The sequence below is a fragment of the Stegodyphus dumicola genome, chromosome X2, assembly GCF_044657685.1.
Source record: "Stegodyphus dumicola isolate Sdum_Otavi_A_Nest chromosome X2, ASM4465768v1".
NCBI lineage: Eukaryota > Metazoa > Arthropoda > Arachnida > Araneae > Eresidae > Stegodyphus > Stegodyphus dumicola.
Window position 1 is genome coordinate 56,863,847 of NC_140781.1, and position 25,387 is coordinate 56,889,233.

At 33.0% G+C, this 25,387-nt stretch overlaps 1 protein-coding gene across 2 annotated transcripts in view; it reads right to left on the bottom strand.

Annotated features, from left to right (window-relative positions):
• The window catches only part of LOC118198632 (uncharacterized), a 121,416-nt gene that overhangs the window by 80,499 nt on the left and 15,530 nt on the right, over positions 1 to 25,387 (bottom strand). For both annotated transcript variants that reach the window (XM_085809405.1, XM_085809404.1), the window contains exon 3: positions 22,435 to 22,542. In XM_085809405.1, the coding sequence (XP_085665531.1) occupies positions 22,435 to 22,542 (108 nt within the window). The remainder of the gene's footprint in view (positions 1 to 22,434; positions 22,543 to 25,387) is intronic.

The window sequence follows — 25,387 nt, forward strand, 5'->3', positions numbered from 1 at the left end:
AATGACTTAATACCTGCTTCCCATAAACCACCGAAATTTGGTGCTCTAGGTGGAATTAGTTTCCAATTTATACCTTCAGATGTTAAGAAATCTGCTATATCAGAATTAGATTTAAGGACTAAACTATGCAATTTTTTCAGTTCTGATTTTGCACCAACCATATTAGTACCGTTATCTGACATTATGGTATTACATTTTCCACGTCTAGCAATAAATCTTTTAATAGTAGCAAGTAATGAATCTGTGGTTAAATCAGTTACTACCTCTAAATGAATTGCTTTAGTAGCTAAACAAATGAATATAGCAACGTACACCTTTGCATAATTACCCTTTCTCTGATTTTTATACTTGATGAGGAATGGACCAGAAAAGTCAAGTCCACACGTATTAAATACAAAATCTGGATTAACTCTCTCACCAGGTAAATTTCCCATAAGTTGTTCACATACAATTGGTTTAATCTTAAAACATGTTACACATTCATGTACAACCTTTCGAGCTACATCTCGACCATTAATAACCCAAAATTTACTACGAACCTGATGCAATAGTGCTTGAGCACCAAGATGTAAATATTTAACATGGTAATACTGAAAAATTAATCTAGTAAACACATGATCTTTTGGCATTACATAAGGAAACTTTTGGTTGTAATTAAGATTACTATTGGCAAGTCTGCCTCCTACTCTCAGAAGAGAATCATTATCTAGAAATGGACATAAAAATTTTAACTTACTTTTGGAAGAAACACAATTCTTAATTTTTAAAGACAGAATATTCTTGCTAAAATGCTGTAACTGTACATACCTGATAATGATTTTCTCAGCGTCATCCAATTCTTTAACAGTTAGAGAACCTATTAAATGTTTTCCCTTACAATTGGCTATAAATCTACAAACAAAACTTAATACACGAATAATACGAATATAGTTATTACTAATGTTAAGAATATGATCTAAAACAAGGGAATTAGAGTTCACATTTAGATTAACTAAGTCATTATCCTTAAGTTTGAGTTCTTTGACGTATTCCACATCATCCATATCAGATGAAATTAATTTACAAGGATTAGTCAAAAACCTCTCCTTAGTCAAGAAAGTTGGTCCATACCACCATAAATCATTATGAAGAAGATCTTTAGGTTCAGCTCCACGTAATATCAAATCAGCTGGATTATTGTGAGTGTTAACATGGTACCACTCATGAACCGCAGTCATGCTTCGAATAACAGATACTCTATTAGCAACAAATGTCTTTAGTTGATAAGGTTCCTTCTTAATCCATGCTAATACTATTGACGAATCAGTGAAGTAATACACCTTGACAATAGGTAGCTGAATGATTTTACCAACAGAACTGCACCACAAAGTTCCAAACGAGGAATGGTAATTGACTTCAGAGGTGACACACGAGACTTGCTGCACAGAAGTCTTGATGAACATTCATTTGAAGATGACATACATTTCACATAAATTGCAGCACCATAGGCTTTCTGACTAGCATCACAGAATCCTATAATTTCTATTTGTTGTAATCCATTGGCTAGAACAAATCTAGGGATGCGATAATCGTTGACTATTTTGAGACTATGCAGAAATGCCTTCCATTCTTCAGAGTAATTTTTAGGAAGAGGTGTATTCCAATTTAATTTTAGAAGCCAAAGTTTTTGTAGAAATATTTTAGCTTTTGTCGTAACAGGTCCAATTAAACCTAACGGATCAAACAGGCGACCTATCGTTGATGAGACATCTCTTTTCGTGCCTGTTTCTTCAAAGTCAGGTACCTTTAGATCGTAAGAAAAACAGTCTGTAGACGTATTCCATGACATTCCTAAGGCTTTTGTAATCTGAGGCTTATCCGTAACTTGAAAGGAGTAATCCTGAGTAGCACTTTCTTTATTCTTCAATAGTTCTGGATTGTTTGAACACCATTTGTGTAACTGCATTCCACCACGTTCTAGAAGACAGGTTAACTGTGCCTGCAACTCCTTGGCTTCTTGCATGGTATTAGCTCCAGTAATAATGTCGTCCACGTAACAGTCCTTCAGTATGGCTCTTGAGGCATGAGGAAAGTCTGTCGCTTCATCCATTGCTAACTGCCTCAGGACCCTTGTTGCAAGGAATGGTGCAGTTGCTGTTCCGTATGTTACAGTCCTTAGACGGTAAGTCTGCACAGGACTACCAACTGATTCCTTCCACAAGATCAACTGCAGGTTTCGTTGAGATGGTTCAATAAGTATTTGTCTGTACATCTTCTGAACATCAGCTCCTAATGCATAGTTGTACTTTCGAAATCTAATAATAATAGAAAATAAATCTTCTTGAGGTATTCTCCCTTTCATTAATATTGAGTTCAGTGACTTTCCATTGCTAGTAGCCGCGGATGCATTAAACACAACGCGAAGCTTGGTAGAGGCTTTCTCTGGCCGATTAACTCCATGATGACTAAGATAATTGCAAGTCGATGTTTCAATTTCTTGAACTTCTTCCATGTGATTTAGATCCTTATATTCTTTAATAAAATTCTTATATAATGTTTTCATATTCGAATCACTTTCTAGTCGATTCCACACTTGATGCAATCTTTTCTCAGCCAGCGTTTTCGATTCTCCTAATTCTACACCTTCCCTTATGGGTAACTGAACTACGTATCTTCCATCATTTTGTCTATAGTGAGTACGCTTGAAATGTTCTTCACAGTATTTTTCTTCTTCACTCAAAGCATCCTCGATATTTTTAATGGATTCAACTTCCCAAAATCTTTGCAAAATTTCTTCAACTCTTTCTTCACTATTTAGAACTAAACCACAATAATTTACTTCTGAGTCACTCTTGCATGCACCAGACGCGATATATCCAGAAACTGTTTCTTGAAATATCAACGGTTGATTTTCTAATTGAAATTTTCCTTCTTTTAAAATCTCAAAGAACAATTCGGCCCCTAGTAACATATCTATTTTGTTAGGTGTTCCAAATTGCGGATCCGCTAATTCAATATCAATGGGAATATTTAATGACTTCACATCTAAACACCTTGATGGAGTTACATTGGTTATTTTAGAAATAACTAAGCAATTAACTGATCTTACATATGTTAAATCCTTATTCGAAATCTGTACATCTAGTTGATAATTAATATTTATAACGTTCTCATTAATTCCGGATACAGATGCATAAATTCTTTCTTTCTTTAAATTTAACAAATTAGCAACTCCTTCACACAAGAAACAACTCATGCTGCCGTTATCAAGTATTGCGCGAACTGGGATTCTTTTTCCTTCGGAATTGCAAATATATATTATTGCAGTCGCCAATAAGACGTTTTTTCTGCGTGTCAAAAGACAACTTAATTGATTTTTATTAGAGACATCTGCGTTCTTGTTTATAATTTCGTCACTCTTGCTTCCGTTTTTGTTTTGTCTAACTTATGTTGAATGGCGCCATTTCTGAGCAGGCGATGTATTAATGAATGGTGTTTTTTATGGCATTCCGAACATCTGAACTTAGAATTGCATTTTGCGATTAAATGCTCGTTACTGAGACAGTTTAGACACAATTTATGGGTTTTAACTATTTCATATCTTTGATTTGGATTTAATTTCAAAAATGAATCACATTTATGCAGTGGATGATTATTATTTTTGCATGTAACACAAATCGAAACACTATCAGTTTTAACCATCAGAGCCTTTGATTTCGAACTTTTTTCTAACGGATATTTCATTTTATTAATACTATGGTTAATGTTATCCAATAACTGACATCTTTTCTCTAAAAACGAAATTAATTCATCAAACGTAGGAACTTCCGTAGCATTAATGCTTAGTTCAAATTGTTTGCGCGTTTCGAAATCTAGTTTCTGAAGTACGATGTTTAATAACAGAATATCCGATAAATTATTTTTCTCATATTTTAAAACATTCAGAGCCCTAACGTTTTTAGTAACATTATCTATTACATATCTTATTCCTTTAGACGATTCGAATGTTAAAGTACGTAAATCCATTATTGACTTTATATGCGTCTCAATTAATATTCTTTTATTTTCATACCTATCTTGAAGAGCTTTAAATAGAGAACTAAAAGTATCATCAACAGTTTCAAGATTTTTTGCTTCATCAGTTAATGCAGCCTTTAAATAGTAGAGTTTCTGAACTTCTGTTAATTGCGTGTTATTCGCTATGATGTTTTCGAATTGAAGCTTAAAATTATTCCATTCGGTATATTTACCAGAAAACTTAGGAATTGGTAATTCTGGCAAACGTATTTGTACTTTAGGATCAAATTTACTATAATCATTTTCATTTTCAGAATGTGCTATAGATGATAGAATTTCCATAATTCTTACCTCTAGAACTTCCGTTCTTTCTTCCATTTCGGCGATTTCTTCATCGATGTCTGTGACATCTTTTTCATCAACGCTTTCGAAATATCTAATCCTCAAGTTTCTAATATCCATTTGAATGCTTTGTAGCGATCTATACTTTATTTGAATTTCATTCTTATTCGAACTATCATCATATTCCTTCACTACATTTTCTAACCTAGTTAGTTTCGCTTTTAACGAAGTTTTGTTTCTATCTAATGCCAGCATTTTGTTCACTTCTCCGGCTCGACGGACCATGTACTATGATTCTAAACTAATAAGTGGACTGTATAGCAAAAGAACTAACTAATTTATTTACTGTAATTAACTATTCAGATCTAATATGATTCTAAACTAATAAGTGGACTGTATAGCAAAAGAACTAACTAATTTATTTACTGTAATTAACTATTCAGATCTAATACATGCTCTGGCATGTTGCTTAGCCGAATCCAGATGGCCAAGCAACATGCCAGAGCATGTATTAGATCTGAATAGTTAATTACAGTAAATAAATTAGTTAGTTCTTTTGCTATACAGTCCACTTATTAGTTTAGAATCATAGTACAAGCACAATTAAAACACCTTGTTTATCAGATGCAGAATGACTCTCGGAAGAATTTAAAGCTAAAATTAAAGCCATTGCTGCAGAAGTACATGACATAGAGAGTATCTTCAAAGTGCATAATAACCTTTTTAATGTCATTGTAATGCACGCATAGCAGTTTGTGGTCAGTCATCTGAAAAATTCTTGTAAATATCAAACATTATTGCTTGAAAATATTCACTATTAAATCAACTCTTCATAATCCATGTTTGGTTAGAGAAGAGAAAAGGGCCCCCCTTGTATTATCGCAAAGTTGTTGTTTCAGTGATAGTAGCCTGAGTAGTTGAATGTTACAGAAACCCTATTATGACGTAATAAGTTGCATGACTGCGGTATGTGTGTTGTTTAGGAAGTATATTGCTTGTTTTGTGGTTTAGATGGTAAAATAGCTGAATGTGGTAAGATTAATTTGAAGTTTCTGTACGATTTGGAAAGAAAGGGGGAAAGAGCATTACTTGACTCTTATTTTGTGAATTTAATTGGAGATGCCAGTATACAGATTTTAGTTCAGATAATTTTAGGAATTTTTGGATGCTGTTAAGGAATTTTGTTTGACTGAAGACTTATGTATCATTGTTAATTCATACATAAGGTAAGTGGATATTTCTTTTGTGTACTGCAAAGATGAATTTCCTTTTTTATGTTATTTCATTGTTTGATTTAAAATGCAGTTTAGTGAGATTACATATCTTTTGTTGGCTGCTCCTTTGACTTTTTAAGTTAATGTAGTTTGATGTGTACATGGACAATGTCAAGGAAGTGCACAATGCCTAGTTTGCGCAATTCTCTGATTTTTTTTTAAGTGAAAATATGTTGATGTGTACATGGATAAAGTCAAGGGAGTGTGCAATGCCAAGTCTGTGCAATTACTTGATGTTTTTTTAAGTGAAAATAGGTTGTTGTGTACATGGATACCCAGTTTGCAATTCTTAGTGTTGTTATTTTGGCTTTGGGAAAATAACAAGTCAAAGAATTGCACAAACTCGGTATCCATTTCCGTCAAAACGCGCCAATTTTTGCTAAGGGGTACCTGTAAATTATACCTTTGGCAGATGTTCTTTATATTTAACATGTTTCAGGTTCACATTTCACATTCCAACAAGTATTGTATTACAAAAACTGTTACTTTTGCCATATGCTATCACCCCTCAAAGTTGTGATCAACTTTTTTGCTATACCCTGCATATACAAACAAAAATTTGCTGCTAACAAACTAAATAAGTACCCACCTAATCCATGACATGAAAATTTACTTATATTTAAAAAGCAAGGTACTAATGAATTCTGACTTTTAGATACCAAAACGAGCAATAACGATTTATCAAGCAATAACGATTTATCAGATACATTCATATCGCTTTTTTTATATCCTCAATAAACTTAATGCTACTTGTGGATTAGCAGCAGGAAAACTGGAATGTAAAATTCAAATAATATTCACAACAAAAGTTTATTCATTTCTACACTTATATTTCAATGCAGGGGTGTAGCTAGAGGGGGGCAAGGGGGGCATCTGTCCCCGGGCGCAGAATCCAAGGAGCGCCAAACTGATGTTACGACATTTTATAATTAAATGTCTTCCATCCTTGGCAAGCAGTAGGGGGCACGAAATCTTCAGTTGTCCCTGGGCGCTGAAAACCCAAGCTACAACTCTGTTTCAATGCTTTATTGACTGAATAATTATTTAGTCTTAAATATATTCAATAATTATGCTATTTACTCAAACAATACAGATTTAGTCTTTCTGAAAACAACTGAAGCTCCAGCAATTTCCCATTTATTTGTTTACAATTCAAAATTTACTTTCCGTTGTTATGCGGCATATTTTTACTTTTCAGCAAATAATGGCTATCAAAACTTCAGTGTTTTTTCACTATGGCTAAAAGTATAATACACATCAGAAGAGAAGTATAGATTATTGTAAACGTAGCATATTATTTAAATTAAAGGTACTTTTTGCTCAGTGCTTTCTACAGACAGAATCAACGGATAATATGCCATCAATAATAATATACCTTATTTATAGTCTGAATATTATGATTTATCTTTTCTGCCCTGAAATCCACAAAATCCTGAAATCTGCCTACAACCTCTGGTCCCAAGCATTGCATATTTCTGGACGTCTACTGTATTTAGATTACTTATAGAGTTCCTTCCTTTTATTCTGCTAAATGAAGAGTCGAGGAACCTAGAGAACTGTTAACCCTTTAACTGTCAAGTTATCTTGATGATTTGGGTACACAAATTGTCAAATTTTTTTATTGGAAAAACCAAATGTAGCCGAAATAAACATCTCCCGATTGGTATGACAATACGATGCACTCAAAAAAAAAATTACCCCGAGAAATACTCGGGCGTGACATTTTCGAACACCAGTGCTGTGCCCGAGATTAGAACAGGGACTGTAAACTCAAGAAGGATTATTTACCCTTTATTCACTCAAAATAAGAATAACAGTTGCCCCCCTTTCTTCAGGCTTACAGAAAAGCCTTAACTCAAACTCAAAAATAACAAATAAGAACTAACTATGACTAACTTAAATATTTAGACAAAGCTAATGCAATTCTAACCTAGTTGGCCTGTAATCTGAACTAGCTGAAAAACTAACAAAAGGCACAAAATAATATGGTTGAGCGTAACAACGTAAGAGAGACGTAGCCCAAAGGCAAACACACACACTATTCTGGATTCCTAGCTCTCTCTCTCTTGAAGTCAGGTGAACTTTCCTTTAGTACAATCTCTTCTTCATTTGCATTCAATGCGATTTTAAAAACTCATTCTGGTAGGGATCTGTAAGTTGAAATGAGGCAAGATAGGAAAGGTTCACTAAATTAAAATAACTTATAAAATTAAAATATACCTTATATACTTAGCCAAATAATATATCTTTCATGTATTTGAAACTCTCATATCTTTAAAGAATAACATTAATTGAAAATTATTCATTATTTGTTTCTTCTACACAGCAGTGATACAATTGTAAAAAAATTTACTCATATGTGACTACTCTGCATAGATAGTTTACATCACCATCAGGGCTGTGGAGTCGGAATTGGAGTTGGGCAGATTTTGGGGTAAAAGGAGTCGGAGCAGGAGTCACTAAGAACAAGTCGACTCCGTCTCCAGTTTTGTTGGTCAGTTAGAATTTGAAATGAAATTAAAATGAATTGAAAAAAATCAATGACAAGCTGAGTTATTATTTTTATTTACGTATTGTATACATTAATAAATAGTTATTTTCTATTTTATTGACATATTAATAAATAAATATAAGGATGGATGTGATATTTGCCATTAGCAATTAAACTCATTCATTTAGTTACAAATCTCACTGGTGAATTTAGGTAAGCAGCAATAGCAGCAAGAAATCCTAAAATTGCTGCCATTCTTAGGAAGCGAGCAGGAAAAGGAGCAATTATTGATCAAGCAACGCAATAAGGAACTACATTCAAAATTACAATAACAACCTTGTATTTCGTGCACATTTATTAAAACACTCAATCGATTTAGAGGGCTGCTACAGGTCCCTCCTCATCAGGAGAACAAAATTACTAGAAAGGAAATTACTAGGAACACTGGTAGTTCCTTTCTAGCAATTTCGTTCTCCTGATGAGGAGGGACCTGTAGCTGCCCTCGAAATTGATTGAGTGTAATAAATGTATAAATGTAATAAATGTATGCGAAATACAAGGTTGTTATTGCGATTTTGAATGTCACATTGGCGTGTTTCTCTTCTATTCAAGGAAGTACATATTTAATGATAAAGAGTTTTTAGAATTAATAACTTTTTTAGAAGAGGTATAAAATCCTAATGTTTCACTAACAGAAAGACTGTGGAATGATCTTGCAGAATTGGAAACTCTTCTTTCTACACTGTATATAGCCACAAAAAAGCTGCAATCTGAAGAATTGACAGGAGGCGAGAATGGAAGAATGGGACGTTTATTCTTTCTGAAATCGAGGGTTTATTGCAGAAGGAATCATTTCTTCAATAAAGAAAAGAGAAACTAGTTAGCTAGACAATGAGATCTTGCTCGGTTCAATATATGTAGATCCGAAACACCGAATTTTCTTGGATGACGAACAAATTAAAAAGGCAAAGAAAGTCATCTATGAAATTTTATTAAGAATGAAATCATTCTCAGAAAAATTGGAGAATTCTAATTAGGGCAGTCAACCTGCAGACACTGCAATTGAGTCTCTATCATCCTTTTCTAGTCATGAATTAGATTTTAAGAAATATTTTTGGATAATATTGAAAAGGCTAAGGCAAGGAGAATGAAAATAAAGAACCAAGAGCCTTTAGATATAAAAATGAAAAAATACAAACAAGATTTCTACACGGCCTTTGAAGAAATAGAGAAATATGATTACACTTGCAAGAAACCTCTTTTAGAACTTATAAAAATCTATCCTGAAAAGCTAAAAGAAGTAGCCCTAACAGTAATAGCTCTTCCTCCTACTCAAGTTAGTGTGGAAAGGCTCTTCTCAGCTCTGAAGGTCATCAAATCGGATCTATGGGCCTCTAACAAAGAAGATCTTGCTGAAGCTATACTGTTTCTTCGAAATAACTAATGCCAGTTTTTCTATTTCATAATAAATGCTAATTAATATAAATAATTTGCTATGGCATCAATTTTTTTTCTCTAGCATCTATTACTTCTTTATATTTAAAAAATAAGCTGTAACCCATGTGTATATGTTTACATATATATATGGTGACCAGACAAAAGCCCACTGGACGAAAGTGCAAGCGACAAAAGCCCACAAAAAAGACCCCACTGGGATAATTGCCTACGCGACTAATACCCACACCGATGAAAGCGCACATTGATAAAAGCCCACACAGATAAAAACCCACATTGATAAAAGCCCACACAGATATAAGCGCACGCTGATAAAAGCCCACACTGACAAAAACCCACACCGATATATATGCTACGTTAAAATTAATATTTTTTCCTTTATTTCCTCTGCTTCACAAAGCAGATTTATGAATAAAGATAAAATAAAACAAAATTAAATTAATAACAAATAATTGAACAATAAATTTAAGTAGCGGAACACATTTAATTTTGGGCTCCGCCTGAATTAAAATCCTATATGTATATAGAACAGAGAGTCAATCAAAATAATATAATTAAAAACCTATACATGTATGTGTAATTATACATTTTTTATATTTATATTTAAGTGACAAATGGAAGTGTGTTCGTTTAAGTCCGACAAAGGGAGGTGAAAGGGAATACTGGTTACACTGCTTCTTTTAATTCTACAAAATTTATAAGAAGTATAAAATGTATGTAAATTTTCATCATATACAGAGAATAATTTATGAATAATTTAACACTGCAGAAAATTTTGCATATAATGAATTTTATATGGAGAATTAAAGCCGAACTTTCATTTCAAAGAAAAAAATAAAAGTACTGTATTCTATTATGATTAAGAAAACATTTGTGTGCACTATCACAAACACTGTTTTAATGGTGAATTAAAAGCACGGTTTCAAATAATCTAGTTAAATTTTGACAACTTGGATTTTACATAAATTTATTTCATTCCCACTTGAAATTTCATTTTTAATCATAATAATTATTACTCGTAAAATTTTTCAGGAAGTCATAGCTATTATTACATGTTGAATATTATTTTGCCTAGATTAAGAAAAAGAAACACATAACATGTAAAAATTTATTATTTAGAAAAACTATCAAATTAAGGTCATTTTCTTCACCTCGAAATGCATTATTTTCCCCTATACGAATTTCATATTCTGACAACACAGAAATAGAGGCCACATAACTTGTAGGAGATATTTCTTATAAACCTCGTGTGTTGGAGATCAAGTAGAAAAAATGCTTAATTATGGAGCTATAATTTTTTCCCTTATTGAATGAGTTCAAAAGTTTCTAATATCTTGTTTTCTAGCATGAAATGTTTCACCAGTTTTTAACGTTCTTTTCTAAGAATAATTCATTAAGCAGAAGTTAGTAAGAACAAGTAAGGTATACTTCAAATTTGATCTCTTAGGTTTATTAGGTCTGGCTACCAAATAAACGTTTTTGAATTCAACATCAAATTTTAAACATAATTTTTTTTTTTTTAAATTTGTGTCTTAACTTTTATTTTCAAAAAACATGCATGTAATCCGAAGTTTTATAAAACAAAAGTTAGTATAAGAGAATAAGGACAAATTAAATTATCTGTACATTCAGTCACTATTAAAAACTAATTCTGTCTAGACTATGGGTCCTCAATCAGGAAGGATAGCCCTAAGGGGAATTTCACAGTTTCAGAGAGTAATTTAGTCAAACTTTTCTTTACGTACTTAGATTTAGTTTATGAATATAAAAAGCACTTTTGTTTAAAATTTTGGTATTTAACAACATGTTTTATACTTGTTTAATTTACATTAAAAATAATCCATATTTAAACAAATGCATATGTACTTTTCAAGTTTTAGGAAGGAGAGGTTGAATGATCATTTAGCAATGGTGAAAAGGGCACATGAGGGAAGAACTGTTGAGAATCACTGGTCTAGGCTGAGCCAAATTGAATTAAATATAGACTTTTATACTTTACAGATCTTTAGTTCTTACTGTAGAGTCATTAGTTCCCCCCCCCCCCGGGAGACATGAAAAATAAGCAATGCCTTGTTAGAGACTAGAGCCTGGATCTCTCGAATACGATCTGATTGTACTAACCGTTACACCACGAAGGCGTTCTGGAAGAAGGGAGAAAATACCTTATATACTCCCCCTCTAAAGACAACTGGGTATTAAGGGACCTAGTTGTCAAATCTTGGTGGAGAAGAATCACCATCCACCACCTTTTTTTAGTTCAGGTGTCATGACATACACATACACATAAGTTAAATAAGTAAATAAATAATACAATGCAATTTCAGATTTATCATCGAAACGTTACAGCTAATCACTTACTCAGAGAGTAGAAAGTTTGCTTTCAACCTCATAAACTAAACAAATAAAGTAGTGATAAAATATACAGACAGACATATTTGAGACATTAAAATTCAGATCTGAATACTCCATTTATTATACTTAAAATTACAAATACGCGGTTTAGTAATAAAAAAGCATAAGTCCCTTTTGATTATGTGCGCTTTTATCAGTGTGGGTTTTTATCAGTGTGGGCTTATATCTATGTGGGCTTTTATCAATGTGGGCTTTTATCAGTGTGGGCTTTCATCAATGTGCGCTTTCATCCTGTGGGTATTTGTTGTGTGGGCAATTATCATAGAGGGCTTTTTTTTTTTTTTGTGGGCTTTTATCGTGTCCAGTGGCTTTCGTCCAGTGGGCTTTTGTCTGGGAACCATACATATATATATATGAAGGAGTCATTAAAATTCCAGGAGTCGGTCATTTTCCCTACCAACTCCACAGCCTGATCACCATTAGCATAAGCTTTTTGTTTTATAATCCCAAAATGTATATGCTGTTAGCTGCTTTAGAAAACACTGCCTCTTCCTCAATTTGAAAGAAATTAAGCTTTTTTGCTTAAAATTTTATAAAAATTCATAAAATGATATGTCGGCAATTTCTGGAAATATTTTCATAATGTTAAAATTTCCAATTTTTGAAAATAGAAATCAATAGCTCTTTAATTTTACATCAATGCATTATCTTTGCTCAAATGGAATTTTATAAGTTGCAGTTACATCTCTTAGAGTTAAGTCTCCTTTCTGCATGCCCTCAGAGGCATACAGGGTGTGGCAGCATGCATACTGTAATTTGACTTACGTAGCACGACATACTGCATGAATGCGCACCAGCTCATGCCGCATTCGTGTACTAATGAGCTGCTATTTTGAATGTGAGAGTGATATGGATCAACAGCATCGTGCCTTTGCTGTTGAGAGTTATTTCAAGAATAACTACTCTGTTATTGCTACCCAGTGTCTATTTTGGCAACATTTCAACTTGAGAAGTTATGAGAAAGTTCCAGATGGACGGACCATTGCGACAGACATTTCCAGGTAATTTCCCATTTTGGTGACATTTGCTGGTCGCCTCGCTCATCTGATCTTTCATGTGCTGACTTTGGGGGCACCTGAAGGAGGAAGTTTTCCGAACACATTGTGCCACCATTCCTGAGTTGAAAGATTGCATCCGAACTGCCGTCGGCAATGTCCCAAGGAATACATTATGCTGAGTTATGGCAAGGTTCCAATGCCGCCTAGATGTGTTGTGCAGAAGGGGCATCATATTCAAAAAGTAATCCACACAATGACTTATACATTAGTAAATGGCATACCTTTAACTATTAATTGACATAAGAGGTAATAAATAAATTACAGTTACTGCCTTATGGTGTGCTTTTAATATCCTACTATGAACGCTGCTGCACCCTATATTATTTGCAATGCCTTTTGTTCTATAATATCAAAACATGTCTGCTGTTAACTGCTTTAGAAAACACGGTTGATCTTTACAATATGGTAACTGGTAGTTTGGCGACATTTTGGAGGCGATAAAGGTTACTACCTGGGACTTTGGTAATAATGTGAGCAGTACTCAGTTCCGATTACGCATTATTTTGCGTGAGGGAAATGAGAGATCATGGGATATGTCATGTGATATTAATGGATGAATTACAGTTCTTTAATCGGAAAAGGGGGGAAATCGGGGAAAAAATGTGGAAATTTTGTATTTAGCTTTATTCTGTGTCGTGTAATTTTTGGATCCCATGGTCCTAATTAAAGTGAATTCGAAATGGGTATTTAGGCATTGTGATAAAGAGAAGTTTGCTTTTTATTTAGCGGAGGAAGTATGGAGGAAAAATTCGCAGAAAAAATCTTTCAATAATTTTATTGAATGAATTAGAAAAGTGTATCCGCCACGTAATCAAGATTCTGAAGAAGATTAGGTAAGTTAGTATTTTTAATTATTTAAGGATATTATTTTTATGCATTGTTCTAAATGTAAGGTGGAAAGGAATTTGGTATTATTGGGAAAATTGTTATTAGCAATGATTTAGTTTAAGGTAATTAGGATTGTAAGGTAATTTTTATTAATTTAATGTATGTGCTCATTTATATTTTAAGTAGTGTTTTTGAATATAATTATATTTTAATGAAATGATAGTTGTTTTGTGAATTTTATGTTTGTAGGAATTTGGTCTACGTTTAAGTTGAAATAAACGTGCATGGAAATAATTTAAATATTTGATACTAAGTATTTGTAATGCTTGCGGTATGAATTCGTTGGTGACGTGTATAATGTAATAGATGATTTAGAGGTAAAAGTTTTTGGATATTTTATTTATTTTATATGTGGAAATGTTCATATTTGTAAAGGGTAAATACTTTTTCGCGATCAGGTAATTTCATATATGTTCTTTTTACCGGGTTTAAAGATTGAGAAAATTGTCATGTATTTTCGTGAAATTTTTCTAATTTATGAGAAAAAAGCAGTGTACATGGATATAGTGAAGAGTGTGCGCAATGCCATTTTTGTGCAATTCTGGGATGTTTTTCTAAGTAAAAATAAGTCGACGTGTACATGGTTTAGTGATATTTTAATTAAATGATGGTTATTTTGTGAATTTTATGTTTGTAGGAATTTGGTATACGTTTTAGTTGAAGTAAACATGCATAGAAATAATTTAAATATTTGACACTAAGTATTTGTAATGTTTGCGGTATGAATTCGTTGGTGACATTTATAATATAATAGATAATTTAGAGGTAAAAGTTTTTAGATATTTTATTTATTTTATACGTGGAAATGTTCATATTTGGAAAGGGTATATACTTTTTTGCTATAAGGTAATTTCATATATGTTCTTTTTACCGGGTTTAAAGATTCAGAAAATTGTCATGCATCAGAAAATTTCTAATTTATGAGAAAAAAAGCAGTGTACATAGATATAGTGAAGAGTGTGCGCAATGCCATTTTTGTGCAATTCTGGGATGTTAAGTAAAAATAAGTCGGCATGTACATGGTTTATGTGTATGTGTTATTGTGAAAAACGCGCAAGGAGTTTCCGATTGTGCACTTTTTCCCAATTTTGCAGTGAATATTTGTCATGATTAAGCAGTTTTGTTAGATAAAATTTCTAGTATAAGTGTAATTTGGCTAGTAGATTGTTGGAAAAAGTGTTCAGTAAATAAAAAGAAAAGAAACATGTCTTTACTTCGTGAAGACAAAATGGCAGCGGAAAAAAAAAAATAGAGGGTTGCTGTAGCAGAGTTGGTCGCCAAATTTTCGCCAAAAAATCGCCATGTTACCATAATGCAAAGATCAACCGAAAACACTGCATCTTCCTCAATTTCAAAGAAATCAAGATTTTTCATCTAAAATGATATATAAGTTCATAAAGTGATATGCCAGCAATTTCTGGAAATATTTTCATAATGTTTCAATTTCAAGTTTTTGAAAGTAGAAATCAACAGCTCTTTAATTTTACTTCACTGCATTATCTTTGCGCAAGTAGAACTTTATAAGTTTGACCTCAGAGCTTTCATTTTCAAAATAATCTTTTACATTACCATTTCTAAATCTGTAATATTCCTACTATATATTACATAATTTATTACAGGTTTAGATCAAAACACTGAATACTTTATTCTTAGAAATACCATCATTCAAATGTTCCAAAGCTTCATCGTGATATCTAAAATTAAAAAGCTTTTATAAATATGAAATGTCTTAATTTTCTAGACATAATTTAGCAGCATGTCTTGAAAACTTAAAATTCTATTTCACATTAAAAAAAAAATCTTAAAATCTTACTGTTTCCAGAAAGAATTGTACCTTTTTTGGTAATTAAGCTTACAAGGTAGTATATCGAACATTCATAAAGGACTCTGCACAGATGGCTGAACCGCTGTTTAAATTAAATCAAAAGAAAGCTTGGTTTTCTTGGTCAGCTAAGGCAAGTACGGCATTTGAGAAATTGAAAACAGTGTTAATGCAAGCACTTGTTTTAAAATTTCTGGAGTGCGATGAAAACCTTGAAGTTTTGGTGAATGCCTCAGATTATGCTGCAAGCACTGTTTTGATGCAGAATGGTCAGCCTGTAGCATATTTTTTCAAAATTCTCAATAAAACACAGCATAATTACACTGCTACATTGGCTGCACTTTTAGCGGTGCAGAAGTTCAGAGTTGTTGTTGTTGTTGCTGATGCTCACTTGTCTGACCTATCGTCAGTCCAAGCCCACAAGATTCCTCGTGGCAAGGAGCACAAATTTATGCCCATTGTTGACAACAGCTTTGACCACCCTACAGATGACAGTGCGATTTAGCTCAGTTCTACCCCCAATTTTGATGGAAAGTACCCTGGGGGGATGGGTCTGAGGGTCTCCCCTCCCTCTTCCCCTACCACCAACCCCTCAAGAGAACTTTTGGCTTGCCGCATATTTAGAGTGCCCCGATACCACACAGACACTATACATTTACAAATATCCATGCCTTCTCCAGGATTTGAAACCGAACCCTTCTGCATGACAGTCAGTGATGCTAACCACTACACCGGTTGGGCGGAAGAAGTTCACAGTATATTTTGGCAAGGCACTGCTAACTGTATATTCAGATCATCCTGCTGTGGATTGATTATACTCCAGGAAACATTTGTCTGGACGGTAGTGCATTTTTCACACTGTAAACAGGTATGCGAGGAAGAACCTGAGACAATCAAGCACACTGAGACAATTAAGAAAATTGTCATACATTAAGGCTGAATTGTATTAGTTTAGTTATTTATCATTTCATACTTATCTACTTATACTAAAGCTTATTCCTACATATACTAAAGTTTATTCCTACATATACTTAAAGCTTATTAACCCTCTCAGCATTACGGCCAGAAAATTCCGCATAGAAGGCTGCCTTCTATATTCATTATACATGAACATTTCTGTTAGTTTTTAATGTATCTGATTTCGGTTTGGATGTATATTGGAAGAAAAGGAATCAAGGTACAAAATGAGAGAGTCATTTCTTAATTAAAATCAAGAAAATACCACTTATTCATGACATTTTGAGGAACTTTAAAATTTCACGGCTAAACCCGTAATGCTCGGAGAGTTAAGGGCCGGTGCTAGATATCTTACCACCTGATATGGTCTCTGTGGATCCTAAATTGTGCTAGCAAAAGCTTTCCTAAGTTCTAAATTTTTCCACCCCTAAATTTAGGATCCCAGTTCTTTCTCTAAATTCAAAAAAATTTTTCATCCCTTAATTTTGTTGCTCGCTGTTTCTCTAAATTTTGAAAAATTTTTTCTTCCCTAAATTCTGCCACCCGGTGCAGAAATACGAGCTCTGGTGCTGGTTCTGGGTTTATGTGAAAAACAAATCAGTTATTTTTAAATCAAATAGCACTAAATATAGTCTTTTGGCCTATGACTATCATTAACAAAACCTATTTTTAGCATATGGAGAGAAATGTTCGTTAAATTTTTCCTCGTCAACATTTCTTAGTGCATGTATAACTTAAATCTGTAATTATTGGCAAAAATAATGTAAACATAAAAGGTTACCATACTCTTTGTAATAAAATTACTAATATAAAAAAAAATGTTTGGACATCGCTGTACGAGTCATTACCAAGTTGTCATGTGTTGATAAACGTGAGGTGATAAAAGCAAAATATAATAAATAATAATTCACCAGGTTCGCATCACGGATATAAAATATTAGTAGGTGTAAAACCAACGATGTTTCTACGAAGAATATTTCAGCTTGATATGTATGCCTAGCAGATACGCAGCTAGGGAGTCAAATTACTGATTACACAAATTTATGCTAAAATGACTGTTTTTTCAATAACAAGGTATTTTATTTAATGTCAAAGTGAAATTAAAAATCGGGACTCTCCACATGTTTTATTATGGGGCACATGGGGGTGTAAAGCATACCAAAAAAATACTTAAAAAAAGTTTGTGGTGGCTTTGAGGTCTGAATACTGAACGTTTGGATATCAAACTTTGTAGAGTATTTGTTGGGTCTAAAACCTTGCAAGTTAAATGAATATGCTAAATGTTTCAACCAATGTGAGAAAAATTAAGAATTGTATTGAAGTGCAACAGCATTTTGTCTGTAAAAATTAAATTAAGAAAATTAAGATTTAAATTTGTAAAACTTGACTCACGGTTAGTTTTATGATTTAATTATCTTATTCAGGCTTTCTGAAGCCTTATTACGTGACAGTTCAATTCTGGCAAGGAAAGAAGTAGGGTTTCCCTTCAGTTCACTATCCAGTTATTTTAACTTGGTATCTTTTCTGGATTCTCTATTTCCCCTCACATTTTCCTTGCCAGGATGCAAATTAAGTGGGTGAAAGAGGGTATTTAAATAGGTGAAAGAGATTATTTAAATAGGTGAAAAAGAGTATTTAAATAGGTGAAACAAACAGTTTAGACAGAACGTGATTTTGATTTTGACATAATACAGTCAAAAGTCTTTAATCCGGACTCGTCGGGACTTCGGCGATTCTGGATTATCGATTTTTCCGGATTACAGATCATCAGTTTAAATCTGGTAAGATGGCATTCAGAAATTATAAAATTAAAAATATGAAACCGTAATTTATGAAATAAAGAGCAATTATGATCTAATGGGTATCAAAATTTACAAAAAAAAAAAGGCTTAATATTTATTTGTTTACTTTATTAAACATTTCTTTCAACATGCGCATGAGTAAAGCATACATTAAGCATAGTCGAAATTAGAAAATTGCAACCAGAAAACTATTTGATGTGTATTCATGATATTTATAATGACGAGGAATTTGATTTAAATCATATCAAAGATGGAGTACATCGAGATGAAATACTCCATTTAGTAAGGAATTATAAGCCAAATAAAATAAAAACATCCGCCCTGAAGATAAGGATAGTGCTGACAGATCAACTTCCAGTTTATTGTGGGCCGCGACGTTCCCTGCCCCAGAGCAGCGTGAAATTGATAAACAGATTTCAGAATGGTTAGAGAAACAAAGGATATGTCTTTATCTCTTTTTTGCAGCAATTCCACTTTTTGTTTGATGGACATCGAAACATGCTTTCGCTTTGTAGATCCTTTGGCAGCTCTAGAATCGGAAATTCTTTTTGACATAATCGAAAGTTCAAGCTTACTTTTATAAAATTGCTCTAACAGTCTGCAAAAAATAATAAGCCAGATCCAATTTGAAGATTAAGGAACAACGCAATCTGCAACATTAACTGAAATAGATAATTAGATAATTTTAGCTTAGCTTATACCATCCGTATACATTAAATGTGCCATGCTTAAACGTATTATGCGCATGCATAAACGCATATGCGCATGCACAGAAATTTTGCAGCTTTTGAGGTCCGGATTATAGATCATTCTGGATTATGGACACCCGGATTAAAGACTTTTGACTGTATAGTGTACATTGCTAGTTTGTCCTCCAGCTGTTAACTTAGTGGCGGCTGTGCATTCTGCCCATTTAGCTAGTCTATTGCTGGTGTAGGTTGCTGAGTCAGTCTGTTCGGTTAAATTAAAGTGCGAAGTCTAGCACTACTTGTTACCTTTCAAAATTATTGCTAAATTTACATTTAAGTTCTCACCGCAAGTAATCAGTGTTTTTTTTTTTTTTTTTTTTTTTTTTTTTTTTTTTTTTTGGAGCACAAAGTTTGTGCCTTTTTGTTACAGAGTTGTGATAAATAAAAGAGCTATTTAGAACCTTCCCTACTGTATACATTTTCATGCCTGTGAGAGAAGTTACCAGGTCGCACTCTGAGATCTAGACTATTTGTATGATAGCAAAAAAGTTTAGATCTCATAAGTACACAAAACTAAATTATTTATCTGCAGCCGAGTAACTACATTCAAGTATTGCTTTTATGATATGGATTATGATAGATTACATCCACTACAGTTTTGATTTAAAACAAAGAAAGTGGTTAAAAGACGTTAAGTTAAAATTTAAAAAAAAATAAAATATGATGGAAAACACTTTCTGTATTTTTGTTAGTGCATTAAGGGTTTAAAAAAAAACAAAAGAAGTTAGCAGAATACAACCACTGTATTTTGGAAGTGGTTATTATTCAAAAGATGCAATGATGGTCCTGAGGTATAAGACGACACCACTCATACTGGAAGACAAGTTTCCATATACCATCATCATACACTTCTGTTACCATTACATTGAGAACTGCAGTTCCCTTACTGAAGCTTTGCACTGTCAGCAAAGCATTCTTCACTCAAAAGCATCTTAAATTTTATGAAAAGATGAATTAAGTCATTACTGTAGGTCTGGTGTTCCAAATATTCCCCTAAAAGTTCTGAAGCAGCAGCTGCATAGAAGCAGTGACATGCAGTCAGATGTCATTATAGAGAATGATCAAACTTTCATATAAAAGGCATCCATGGTTGTAAATAATTCCCCTTGATTTCTTGAATGTTTCACAATATGGGTTTGCATCAAAGGTCTGGCTACGAAACACAAACTTAATAAGAAGCAAACAATATCTCTTCTAACGCTGACAGTCTTTACCTTCTGGATGAACTGGGTTCACTTTCTTAGGGTTTACTGGAAGAACACTGATGATGCTAAGTTATGATTGCCATTTGAGTTCAGAAGTACAACAATATGATCATATTCTTAGATAAGAGGCTTCTAGACTGATTTTGAATGGCTCTCTACAAGTTCCATGAAAGCTCCAAATGCAGTTGACACATAACCCAGAAATCCTCCCCCTCAAGCTTATCATTTCATGGTCAACTCATGCTTATCCAGAGATGGAGTAGCGAAAGAATGATGATATACAAAAGTTTGTTTCCTGATAAGGTAAGTGTACCAATGCCATACGATCTATGTGACACAAGGCAATGTATTTTTTAAATAAAAATTTTTCAGTTGACTAACATCTTTTATTCTTTTTTAATAATAAACAGCCAGTACCTTCTGAGCTTAGAATACTAAAAAAATACTTTATAAATAAAAAAATACTTCTAGATATAAAAACCCTCTAATGATCCCACAGCTTGAGAAAAAAATACATGATGAAATTTAACTTAAATTTGAAGTGAAAATTTATCCCAATTCAGAGTCCCTCACAAAAGTGCATATACATTTTAACAGATGGAATCTGCACACTAGCTTTCAAGCTAAACCAAATGATTGTTATAAGATGTAGTAGTATTTGCTCAATAGATGTCAGTTGAGAAATGTGTGAATCAAAATAGTTAAAGAACACTTGACATTTGAGGAATTGAAACTATTTTAAGTTTGAAAATTTTGAAATTCAGTGTCGATGGAGGTGCGAGTTTGCAACACAATTTCTAATATGGTTGACAATTAGACAACTTCATGACAAATTTGAAACATGTGGTTGCATTTGTGATGCACAGAAAAGAAAATGCAAAAGCTGTCACACAGCTGTAAGCCCGGCTTTTTTGGCTATAGTTTAAAATTTGCCACATTGCCTCAGAAGTCAGCTACTTAATATGCACGAAACAAGATTTTCTACTGATTTTTAGCATACGGTAAATGGGAATGAAGATTAAATAGTGTGAGTGCGATGAAGGTCAATTCAAACTTAACAGTAAACTCCCATAACTGTATTTACCGGGCACCAGAGAATCTGCACATAAATGTTGACAAGGAAATTAATCTACCTGGGGTTAATGTTTGGCATGGACTGTCATCTAAAGTTTAACAAGGCCTTCCTTTTTGAAGGTAGTTACTGGTGAAAGTTATCTGGAATTGTTAGTCACATCAAATCTACAAGCTATTATGAAAACAGTAAGTTGTTCTACCAATAAGATGGGCAGTCCACACGACCACTGAAGTATGCAGGCTTTCTTGGGCAAGAATATGCTGGAACACTGGTTTGGTTATGGCAAAGCACTTAATGGTTATCTGCCTAAAGGGAAAGATGCCTCTATGGAGGACCTTTTAAGGAAAACTGACTCATACTCCTGTTACACATGGAAAAATCACAACAACATTCATGCAGCAACATGGAATCAAACAACCAGTGTTCAGTGCTCAGCCACTGATGGGCCTGGAACACTGGATAAACAAAGAAGTATATTTGAGGTTCCACAAAGTTCACCAGACACAACACCACTGAACTTTTACCTTTCGAGACTTTTATGGACATCTTGTACTGCAGGAGACCAGATACATGGAGGTCCTTTGTGGAAAATTACAGCAGCATGTGCAGCAATCTCCTGCAGTCACACACCAATGTTACTCAAGCTCATCATTCTGCTATGATACTACACACAATAAAAAAAACTTTCTTTTGTTAAATTGTGTATAAATTTTTTATGAATTTGTAATTAACTAAGCAAGAAAGTACACAGCAATACACCTTCCTTTAAATTGAGAGACAATGAACAGTTCAGTTCATCCCATTTCAAATCTATTAATTTGATTGAATGTAAAAGTTAGAAGATAAAGTTTATCCCACGCCAAAGAAAGGAGATTTCAGTTCATTAACAATGCATTTAAAAAACAAACCTCTAGTGACGTAATGGCTTGTTTACGCTTCCTTAGAGCAATTATAGCTTTTTCATATGCATGAATTCTCATATTATCTTTCCTTTTTTTGAAGATATCATACAGCAACTGAAAAAGAAAACAAAATGTTACTTGAAAAACTTTTAAGTGAAAATGAAATTATCGTGACAGACAAAATACAAGTTACTAAAGCTTGAAAAAAAAATTAGTACATTTAAATGAATGAAATAATTCCTCTTGTGAATAACATATTCATACATAAAATGTTTTCGTGTGAATTTCTCTATTTCTAGTATTTCAGAATTATGCAAGAAAGGCACAGGAAAAGAAGATAGCAAAAACAAAAAGGAAATTTTTCATTGTAAAGTATTATTCCTTCCCCTTAAAGGAAGCAACGTTTCATAACAATCTTAAAATTAATGGCAGTCGTGTGGAAAATGGGAAGTTCACCACAGGTTCAGTTTCTAACATATGAACAGACAATCAATGAGAATTCCATATGTGTGACATAAAACACAAGTTAGTTTTCTTTAAAAAGTAGATAACCTTCAAGTTATTTTCCATAATTATAACCTTGAGATCTTCCTTTTAACTGTCAGTTAGATTGTGCAATTTTCATCTATTAAATTTACTAAATATAATGGATATACAGAAGGTTTAGAGTGCAAGTAGCATATTTCATTCTTCGTGAAAATACAGTTAAAAATATATAGATATCCTATTAGCAGAAGACCTTTTGAAGTCATCCATGTATATCTGTTAAATGAGAATACATTACCTTAAAATGAATTTATCTTATGCATACAAAACCTAAGTGCCTTAAAATGAATTTTTGTCTCATGCATACAAAACTAATATTGCTCTAATATGAGTGCAATAATGCAGCCAAAATTAAAAACACAATTACATGTAATTATCTAAAGACAAGAAGATAAATACAAGCTGTTGCATAAATTATTAAAAATCATGCCAAACAGGTAGTATTTTTTTTCCATATTTCTAATGTTACAATCTTTCAGAGATGCATTTTTAACCTTGTTAATTACAATGAGTCCATTAGATTCTCCACTGTCAAAGAAATAATTTTTTAGTGCCTCAATGTATTTTAGTATATTTCTATCATTTATCTTGCTATTCGCTTCAAATTCCTAAATTTAATTTGAACATTTTCTTTTCACCCTTCTACACTTTTCTTTATGAAATATCCTATTCTTAAGCTCGATTTTTCCACATATTAGGTTAGTTATGATGGAATCTTCAACAATAATTTTTCCGTTAAAAGTTTTAATTAGAAAATAAACCTTTTGACCGATTTTCTTCCCATCATCACTAATTTTATAAACCCCACTTCCTGGAAGCATTCTACTTGCAGTCTGAGCTGAAACTGTTAAAAGACTTTAATAACCATCGAACTGCATCTGAAACAGTTACAGATTTTACTGATTCCTGGTTGTTTCAGGCCATTAACAATTTTTAATAAACAGATTTTGTACAAAATCCCAAATGCTTAAATTATTCCTTTATCTAAGGCCTAGCATAATGCTGTAGTTTTAGTGAGAGAAAATTATTTCACATTTTATTTTAACTATATATATATATATATACAGTCAAAAGTCGTTAATTCGGACACCCATAATCCAGAATGATCTATAATCCGGACCTCAAAGCGAAAAATTTTCTGCGGATGCACCGCGTTGACACATGCGCATAGGCGTTTACGCGTGTGCGTAAGACCTTTACGACTGCGCATATGCGTGTGCGCAAGTGCAGAATACGTTTTCGCTTGCACGTTTTATGTATAACAGACGGTATAAGCTAAAATTATCTAATTATCTATATCAGTTAATGTTGATGATTGCGTTGTTCCTTAATCTTCGAATTGGATCCGGTTTATTATTTTTTGCAGACTGTAAGAGCAATTTTATAAAAGTAAACTTGAACTTTCGATTATGTCAAATAGAATTTCCGATGTTGGAGCTCCCAAAGGATCTACAAAACGAAAGTATGTTTCGATGTCCATCAAACAAAAAGTGGAATTGCTGCAAAAAATGGATAAAGACATGAAGAAGGTGACAGAGAGGTTAGTGAAAACGAAAAAAATTTGATTGACAAGTTAGTCGGTATTCTCGGAACAGCAATTACGGGACTTGAATAGCGGAACTTTGTAACTGAACAAGAAATTATGTCTGTTTATAGAATTAAAGAGACATAAAACGAAGTAAACAACTTACATTGAAAGAAATGTTTAATAAAGTAAACAAATAAATATTAAGCTTTTTTTTTTTGTAAATTTTGATACCATTTAGATCATAACTGTTCTTTATTTCATAAATTACGGTTTCATATTTTTAATTTTAAAATTTCTGCATGCTATCTTACGAGATTTAAACTGATGATCTATAATCCGGAAAAATCGACAATCCGGAATCACCGAAGTCCCGATGAGTCCGGATTAACGACTTTTGACTGTATATAGGCATGCAAGATTATCTATGAACAGCAAAATTTTTCATTCCTCTTTTTTATCATAAGTAGGATCTAGTCAGCCATTTCTTCATAACTTGGGATACTATCAATGCTGACTTATTGGTGCTTCCTGCTGCACATGTAACTTATGAAGGTTTATATTCTTAAAATACATTTAAATTTTTGCTTCCTTACAATAAGTGGCTTTTCAAAATCATTACTAATCATACACTACCACCAGTCTTCCCTCGCAGCCTGGTCTGAAAAATGTTTCATTTTTAAAACTTGTTTTGTTTGGTAATACAGTCAAATACCGAAAATCGCCAACCTGAAATCCGCCAACTCCTAAAATCCGCGTTGCCTCTTAAAAAATAACCATTCAGTTTATAGGTTTCAGAAACTGCAACATGGAATACGAAATATTGAAGAAAAAATACTTACCAGATAATGACATCATAATTACCGAATAAAATGAGTCATAATGGAA